The following is a 9,835-nucleotide window of genomic DNA, read 5'->3' on the forward strand; positions in this document are numbered from 1 at the left end:
AAAGCGCTAAGAATAAGGATGATCGGCCTCCGACTCGATTTTAGTGATGTGTGCTTTTTGACCTGTAACTAATAGAACCTTATGATACACGCACGTAAGCTGCTTTACAAGGCATATACTGGTTTATATATATAATTAATAATAAGTACTTTAACTAATAATAAGCTAGAACGAATAATTATCTTGATTTAGCCAATGTATTCAGAATAAACATACTCAACATACACACATAAACAGACCTCCTATACTTTGTATACACGTTAAAGTAAAGCTAAATACAACACAGAGTCTATAAAATGCATCTGTATGGCCTTTGAATATACCGACACGCAAAAAGGCCAAGCAGTAAAGTCATCGCCTATACATATATCACCCGCCCAAGAGTCCTTACGACTACTTATCCTAAAGCAAAAATCATACAATGCTATTCCTGCTTCGTAGCCAATCACGATCTGTACGCTACTGCGTCACCTGATTCGAAGCCTGCGATAAGCCAAAGTAAACCATCTGAGTTTGATCAAGTCACCGCAGCAATGACCATAATCAAATGCTACGCGGCTCCTGGTCATAGTAGTGCATCAGGAAGTAGCCGACGACGGCCGCAGTAATAACAAGGGCAGAATGGTCTAGCACCGATTACTTATCGCGCTGAGCCTTCAACGGTGGGCTACGTATAGGACTGCCATTGCTACTACGGTTGCGAGCTAGCTCAAAAAGTGCTAGTGGCGAAGCCTTATCGTAGACACTCTGCGCACGAAGGTACCTCAATACGGCCAGCCTGATGCTTGTGGTGGACGAAACAGACTAAACACGGATCTTCATTGGTTTGCTGCTGTCATTGATGCTGATGCTGTTTCTATTTCTCTTTGAGTGTTTCTAGCGTTTTCTCCGGTTCGGATCCCTCGTAGACGGGCGTGTGCTTCTCTGTCTGTATGTGTTCGCTCGGCGTCGCCGGCGGTGGCCATTGGGAGTTTCGCCGGATAAGATCGTATCGGAACAACGATATCAGAGTGCTTGATGCTATGCTCAGTTATGCCACTGGGGCGAAGTTAGCCAGCTTTCTTTCCCGGCCAGAGATGGCAGCAACTGCTGCTGCTGCTGCTGCTATCTCTGTTGCGGGTCGACACGCGCCTTGCCTCTAACGGTCAAGTCAGCCAAGCAGAAAGAGGAAGAAATGCACCAGCAGCCTATCTAAACCTAGAAACCAGAGTAGGAACTACTAGTGCAGGCTTAGCTAAGGGTCCTCACTGGCTCATAGAAGCTTGTCTACAGTGTTAGACGGTGACGACAATGTCGATGGCTACGACGACCCTATAGCCCCTCGCACGTTGGAGAACGGGTCTGCTAGGCAGGATAGGTGAAGAGACCAAAAATAGTTTCCCCACTGAGTGGCTACTCCAGCCAGGCGACGTTTTGCAGTCGAACCTACAAGGCAACCCACTAACCAAAGGTTCGCGGAAGGTAACACAGCTCACTAGACGAGAAGACGAAAAGAGCGAGAACGCATGCGAATGGGCGATGGAAAGAAGTGGCAAGCCTGTAAAAGTCCCTTAAAGTGGGTTTAAACAGCCAGTTCGGTAGCATCTTTTGTGCCCTTCAGCTCGGTTCGTCATTACGACCTTATCCAACGGACCAAAATGGTAAGTTTTTGACATCGTGAACAACTACCTCGTCAACTGCTGCGTACAATTACTATTGAATGCCTACAACGAACTATGAAAAGTCCGTATGATTATAAAGTATGCGCGAGTGTCCACTTCATCAAGTGTCTAATGTGAATCAGTTGGGTGTTCGGCAGCGCTGATACTTAATCAATGAGCCAACGGATCGATATTTTTTACGGCAGGTGCCCGACGTTCCCTGTAGTGGTCTAACCCGTTAACTCCCAAGAAACAATTTGCGTGCAGCAATTCCGTAGCAAAGGATTACAAAGAAGTACTTTAGAGGATACATTTATTAGTGAGACTGTAGATCGTTATTGTTGACGACCTGTGCAGTAGTTGTGTGCCATAGTGAAACTGGTAGAAAAAATTGGTGCTTTTCAAGTTACGGTGTGCCTAAAGTCCGATTTTTAATTTCGAAAATTTGTGCGCGAGACTTAGGTTGTGATAGTAACACTTTTCCGTAAGCCTGCTTAAACGTCAAGTGTGTCGACTTTCTCACGGGAGTGAATCGCATTTTACTAATAATAATTTCGTTTTTGTTTTTCAGGCCGATCTTAAGCCCGCTGAGGTCGACAGTAAGTACGGAAAACAACATACAGATATCTTGCTGAAGTTCCTCAACTACTGAAGTACACATGCGCCTCGAGGCAAAAATCCTAGCTTGTTTCTCAAAAAAAACCCTATCCCATCAAGAGATATAGTGTTGCCTATGTGTAAAGCAAAAATTAGTTTTTTAAATAACCCTCGCTTATTTCATTTCGCTTAGCCAGTCTGTAACATCCTTAGGCCTGTTTGGGTTACCCTGTTCTTTTTTTTTTTTTTCCCCTATAATAAACAAAAGTGCTGCAGAAATTCTAGTAAGAGCCGTTTATTCTAGCCAGGTGCTTGTTGTCGAAATCTTCGCTCTGAGGTATTACAGTTTTTAGAGATCTGAGATGGCATAAGGGACACACGTGATCCGAGAAAGCATCGTAAAGGGGGAATAACACAAGTTATTTATTCACACCACTTATAAACTCGGAGCTAGCACAGGCACACAGCATTTTTACTTAGTGTTAAAACAGCGAATTCAGCTTAGCATTAGCAGCATTAGCACCCGAATGCTTCAAAGCACAAAATTCTGACCAGAACATTTTAGTCAAGCGATTTGAAACCCTAATTAGAGTCAAAACCTGTTTGAGTAAAGGAAGTTACCATTAACGAGATTAGCGCAGGTATAAGTAAGTATCTGGCGAACCCGGCTAATAAAAAGATTCAATATTGAAGAGTAACAGTACCCTCAAAACGGACAAAAGAAGTAACATTAGTATTGATTTGAAGGCGAGGTCCAAAATACGATGTGTAAGGCACAGAGCCCTTTGAAGCGATTTTGTATATAATTTCTGGCATAAGCACAGTTGAAACTAAGCTTTCATAAACATTCTTGATTATGTTGCACGTAATTTTTTTTACGTTAAGAACAGAACAAGTCTTGTTAGGATTGGCTGTCTATCTGCGTTGTAGCACACTTCGTTTAGCGTCGTTCTTTTATAGTACCATCTATTAGGAACTCTGATAGCGATTTCTAGCTATTTCCTGGGTTGCTTCTACGCGCTATGAGCTTAGAAGCCTGCGTTCCGAACCAAGCAGTTCGCCAAAAATGTTGTCTGACCCCATTCGAAGCCATATATGACCTGTAGGAGTCACGCTACATGCGATGCAATGCTTTAGTGAGCGTTACTGCCTTGGCACACGTGCCAGAATAGGAAAGCTAGAGTTGTTTGCGTCATTGCACGATCTGTACTGAAGGATCTAAGAATGCATGAATTTGGTAAAGATCTCGTGTTGTGTCTGCGCGGGCAAGTACTCAAATCATTCCTATGGTGCTCAATTAACGCTAATGAAAATTCGAATGGGTGGCCAATTTAAAAGAAGAATATTTAAAAAAGCTGCATTAACATCATGTTGCTTGTATCGCCGACGTGGCTTGAACGAATAGGCTCACCGGAGCGCTAGCCATCTTCACCGCTCTACCGCGAAATAATACCATGATATTTTACAAATCGTTTGTACGTTATGGGTCGGATAAGCGCCACATAAGGGAACACTTTCTGTTTGATAGTACTGTAAATGTAGCATTACTTTTGGATCGAATAGGTGTAAGTATGACGTTCGGAATGCATTCTAATTTCTGGGTTCGGTTTTCGTCTGTCCGTCTGGGCTTCTGCTCGCAGTGTGCAAATTGCATTTCGAAATCTACGACACATTTGCTGAAGGCAAGATGGACGCCGCCGACCTTGGCTCACTGATGCGCTCGCTAGACCTGCGCCCTACCGAGGCCATGATCGAAAAGGCCGGTGGATCGAAAAACCGCGGTGAGAAGAAAATGACCGTCGAAGAGGTCATGCCCATCTACTCACAGCTCAAAAAGGAGAAGGATATGGGAACCCTTAACGACTTTATTGAGGGCCTGAAGGTTTACGACAAACTTGAAAACGGTACCCTTATGGCTGCTGAGCTGACCCACGTGCTCCTCTCCCTCGGTGAAACGATGACGGATCGTGAAGTCGATGAAATCATGGCTGCCTGCTCCGGACCTCAGGACGAGGATGGTTTCATCAAATACGAGCGTAAGTATCTTTGTTTTTAAGCTTTTCACCGTCGTACTATTTGCTGAACGATATAAATCGAAACTGGTCACGGGCTTTCGTCACGTATCCTGTTTACTTTTAGCAGAAGTTCTCCATGCATTGTTTTGATGGTACGCTATGGTCGACCTCTGAAACACAGCCCTCGAACGAGTCAACCGTTGATATATCTATGCTGTACCGTTTCGGGCTCGTATCAAAACGACGATCAATGTCGACTAATCGATCTAGACAAGTTGTCTAACCTTCTCTAGAGCTGTCAAGCCTAGCCACTAATTACAAGGTACTGTTATTTTCTTTTTCCAGACTTCGCCAAGACCCTCTTGGCCGGTCCTTACCCTGAGAAGAAGTGAGCGCGTAATGGCTAATCGGAATAATGCTAACGCTTATCTCATTTAAAAAAAATATCAAGATATCAAAAATTTTCTACTTCCATAAGCATTGACTTGGTATTCTTTCTTGAACCATCTCATTCGATTAATTTCTTGGAAACATGCGTTTCCGCCAATCCACTGCTATTACTATAGTAACAATGAAAAGCTGGATTACCAATCACAGTTACTAGGATATCTCAAGAGGGTCACGATCAAAGGATACCCGATGTACAGTGTAATTTCCCGTAGGCAAAACGTAAAGGGCCCAACGCGTTGCCAACGCTATATTTTCAGCTAGCAGGCATGCGCCGAGCTCGTACGTTTTTCCAAGACAACGGGTGGAGCGTACAGCGTATTTTGTACACATGCTAAAGTTAGTTGTTGAAAAAAAGAAAGCAGGAAAGAAGAGAGTAACGTAAATTTCTGTTATACAATTATTATCTATCTTGAAGAATTCACTTTTACAAAACAACGAATTAGATTCAAGGGAATTAAATTGTCGTTGTATTATTTCTAGTTGGGGGTCTTCTTATATAGAAGGGCATAGATAGTCGGTAGTAATATGGGTGAATTTGTGGTAGATAGGGATTTCATACGTGATTAAATAAGGGTATCTGGGGTTTACATCAACTGCTGTGTTCTTGCGTGCTTTCGTGAGATCGTTCAGCTCAAAGGAAACTGGCAATCGCAGTACGTCACAACGTTGGTGGTCAAAAAAGGCCCTGAACATTGCCAAATTTCTGTCCAAACATACAGATGGTTGGAAGTGTGGTTTTTGCCAATTTCGAGCGCTACACTTGATCTTGATTTCCTCGATCGAAGGTCACTTTCGGTTATTGTCGACAGAACCGATTAGATAGCTCAGGAGACTACTAAATAAAATCAAATTCGAGCTCTTTTTACAAGTTCTGTTTAGTTATTCATAGCTACTGTTTAAACAGACATAATATACGACGTTTACTGGTGCATGCGGTCTAAACTCGGGTCCATTCCCATATCTTCACAGTCAAATCGACTGCCATGTGATTGCGTAGCATTTTAACATCTAAACACCCATCCTTAAGCTCCTGAGTGAGGTTTTAATGGCGATCGTTTTTCTCATGACTGAGCTTTGCAGGAGAACGTGAACCTGTTGCAATACTTAGACTTTTATAAGAAGCCCTTGCCTTTCTCTGCATTATCTAGAAGTTTAACATGCTAGCAGAATAATATTCAAGTTACAGCCCGTCGGTTAGATTATAGAGAAAATACACCAATCGTCTCTCTATGTTTTGAGCTGTACGTCCGGGATTGTCTATAGGTATTCGATCGCACGGCGGATCTCAGATATCTGATTGGCCACGATTTGGGTTGTTCGTGACTACAGAAGGACCATTCACTAAGCTGGACGATACTTTTTTGCAGACTGAGCCTTCTTAGCAATCCTTTGGTGATTATATACATAGAATCTAATAACATTTGACTGCAACGTTGGTGATTTACATCAATATCTTTGAACATTACCCGGGTTTTAATTAAGGCTTACTGTACAGTTTACTAAATGACCTCAAACCAATCCATTACCCTACGAACGACTGCTTAGCCGACTATATCGGCCCATATAATCTTCTCTTTAATCAGCTGTGTATGTAGATAGCGAGATTCGAACTAACATCCTTCAACTTATCAAACAAACGTTTAGCCGTCTAACGTTCGGCCTAAATCCTAGCTCGACCTAGTGCTGTCATCTTAGCTACTTCGACAGAAGCATTTTCACGGACGTAGTAAGACAGCCTCAGCGGTAGGTTTTATCCGTTACGATTGTTGTTGAATGACTTTTTTCCTAGTTTGTATTGCAGAGAAATAAAGGGAGTAGTTTTTTAACGGTACATATTTGCTAATTGTATTGAAGAGGGTGTGTAAACTATAGCGGTTTTATAGAACTATTGTTGTACACGGATCCGCCGTCCGTTGCTATACGGGTGCATTTCTACAATTCAAAACAGACGTCTACTCCTGGGGCCCACTATACATCAGTCACTTTTTTCATACGATTTATTAATCTTCTACTGATACTGCAACAAGCGCAGATAGGGCATCAAGTTCGAGAACGATCTGATTATTTACTTTTTGTTATAGTCATGTTTGCCCTAGCCCACAATCTTTCCGGGTCAAGTGAGAATTTTGGATAGAAATTACTAGGCTTATTACGTGAAATCAAGAGTAGAGACACGAACGGATTTTTTGCTATCATTACAAAAGCTAAGTAACTTCTTGCGCTACCAGATAAGTGCAAATACGACTCTACAGGGATAATTCTAATAAAGGCCTGCAACAGAAATTCAAACGTACAGCCGATTCCTTAACAGATCGTCGCCAGCATAGGTACTCCGCAATGGTCTTCGCAGGCTTCGTGAGCAGTACGAATTTGGCTGCCAAGACACTTCTCAATGACCGAGTCTAGAAATCGCTACCGCTAACGAAAAGATCAAACATGGCTTCAGACTGTGTCTTGGTAACTGCTTGGAACTACTTTGCAATTAATAATAGGATTTGCTTGAGTACAGCTTCCTACATAGTAAAAATATAACATTGTACTATTAAAAACTAAGATTACACCGAAGGTTCAGGTGGTACAAAGTATTGGTAGGTTTTTGATATTTATTATATGATAGTGTTTTTGTTGGGATACGTACTTTAACACTTGGCTAATGCCGTATATCTAATGAGTATTTCGAGCCGTTTTAAATTCCTACAGCGTTATATAGGAAACAGCTTTGGCCGCGATCACTACACAGTGCAAAATGAGATGTGTTTTTATTTATCTAAGTATTGCTTTTCGCCGCTTGTTTACGGAACCCCATCGTCGCCTTTGTAAATTAATCAGTAATACCGAAAAATACAAGCCGACCTTTTCTTAGTGTATACCCCCCAGATACAGAAAAGGATTCAATTTACAACAGCAGAACTATCAGAAGAAGTTACTATTCATTGAACGAGTGGAGCATTTCAATGACCGTTCATAGTATAGCACAAAGACAGGGCTAGAACTTTTGATAACTGAATTCAGTTAATGAGATGCCCCCGTTATGATGGCAAGGTGAATGCGAATTATCTAAAATAAGAGCAGATTAAGGATAATACTTCAGGCCGATACAGAGTTGGGTGGAACAAGCGATTTCAATACGTTTTGACGGATTTATGTAGTTGTCTATCTACGTAGCTAATAGGTTTGCGACGCTACGATGACTACTTAGGTTGTTGTCGAGTCGATGAAGTTGTAATCAAAGATGTAGCACGCTTCAGATTGGAATCGATTTTTTTCAAGTGCTATACTTAGATTATTTGTAATATGAGTAAAATGTTCATTTTGTTTGTTTTTAGCTTTATCTACTGTTGTTTTTCTTCATTCCATGCTTCATGTGTTTCCATTTGTATAATCTCAGCCTTCATTAGCGTACGTATATTAGTATCAACGCGCTCTCAGCTTTTTTTAATTTCGAATCCGCTTACAGAACAGTTTCTTCTTTGTTCTGCGGTGTACTCACTGGGTTGACGTATAGGTATCTTATCGAACTAGAGACGCTATCCACACGGTGTAATATTGGGGTAACGTGCCCTGACATTGGCTTAGACTAGGAAAGTTGACTTTTCATCGATTAAACAGATTTGCTTTTGTTGAAAATGATGGATTTCGTGTCTTTTTTTTTTTTTGCTATGATATATTCGAGTTTTTAACAGAATATCTCTATTCTCAGTTCTGCTGCTTTAAGACCTTGTACTACGCGAGTGAACTAATTTATCTATTAGCTAATGGATCACTTCTTTCCAGTTCTACCATCCTTTGCACTTTTCTTTGGAAGATTAAGTTCATCGTTGGTAAAATATTTTTATCGGACCGAGGCAAAAACCAAACGTTTTAGCAATATTTGAAGTTAAAATTTCTTTATATTTTTTTAGAAGTTATCCATCAGAGGGGTCGGTATTTTTCTCTAATTACTATGGCCCCACAAATAAGTGGAGCTGCCGATATCGACCAGGATTTCACTCAAGTTCATTTAATTGTGAACTTGGATATACGCGTTGCTGTTCAAAATTTGTAATTTATGCGTGAGTACACTGCTCTTTACTGGATAATCTTAGACATTGTGGTAGTCAGAGAGAGCTATCTTAAAATCTAATTTTGCATTTTATTAGCATACCTATCAAAAAGTAAATAAATAATGCCTGAAGTGATTCCTTGTTTCTTTTCTGTTGAATTTTGTGCCTTGGAAAGGCAAGCATCGGATCGTTACGGCGGCGGTAGGACATGAAAAAATTCTGTGGATTGTAACTCTATCCGAGCCATAGAAATTGTATTAAACTACTCGAATTATAGAACTAATAGACTTGTTTCGGTTAAGCTCAATGAAACTTGTCCATCTTTTTTCAGATACATCACAAACACGACATGACAATGTCCTTCGAAACACATAAAAAAAGTCGAAATTATAACTTTTTATTGGAAACATAGGGTATATAAATAGCCCATTGAGGTCCTAGTTGGTAAGGTCGACTCAACTCCACCTTGCCATATGACCGCTTTACAATAAACGGTGTTTCGAAATCATCTGGTGCCGTCTTTTGCCCGTCGGTTCATTGCATGCTGCCTTATAGAGTATTCCACGTCGCAGTCTGTTATTACTTCGTTCAGCCGTTTGCACTAGTATTTACTACTGGAAGTACAATGCAGACATTGATCCAGACACTTTATGGTGAATACTTAGTTAATGTTTAATTTGGATATCACAAGAAAATTAGTTAGCTCCCTTTGATTCCCTGAAGACTCTGTTCCCTAGCGTCACATGCCCGGTTCTTGCTTCGATATATCTTGACATAATGGATCATCAATCGCTAGTGTTGATCTTGCCGCGTCTTGACTGTAGAGGCGTAATCAATCCATCTTTATGGAAAGCAATAATCTTATTACTCAAGAGTATATATATCAAACTTTCTTACATGTGCGACATTTGTCACTGTGTTCAACGTCCGAGGAATCCCCATAACCTCCCTCTTTGAAGGACTATTTTTCTGTCTAAAACTCGTCGTCTTCTTTGAAACACCAATCGAGCCCTTTGTTGTATCCCAAAATAAGTTTAATTCGCCCGGCAATCACCTACCTCCCTCCAACAAATGGACGGGTTAAGCAAAC

At 41.1% G+C, this 9,835-nt stretch overlaps 1 protein-coding gene across 1 annotated transcript; it reads left to right on the forward strand.

Moving 5' to 3' along the window:
• Nucleotides 1–1,429: 1,429 nt before the first annotated feature.
• On the forward strand, nucleotides 1,430–5,570 carry Mlc1 (Myosin light chain alkali). Its single transcript, XM_086992609.1, has 4 exons — nucleotides 1,430–1,640; nucleotides 2,212–2,239; nucleotides 3,878–4,273; nucleotides 4,598–5,570. The coding sequence occupies exons 1-4, from the start codon at nucleotides 1,638–1,640 to the stop codon at nucleotides 4,642–4,644; spliced, it is 474 nt and encodes a 157-aa protein (XP_086848735.1). The 5' UTR covers nucleotides 1,430–1,637; the 3' UTR covers nucleotides 4,645–5,570.
• Nucleotides 5,571–9,835: the final 4,265 nt, after the last annotated feature.

This window comes from Varroa destructor, unplaced genomic scaffold, assembly GCF_002443255.2.
Source record: "Varroa destructor unplaced genomic scaffold, Vdes_3.0 BEIS01000006.1, whole genome shotgun sequence".
Taxonomy (NCBI): domain Eukaryota; kingdom Metazoa; phylum Arthropoda; class Arachnida; order Mesostigmata; family Varroidae; genus Varroa; species Varroa destructor.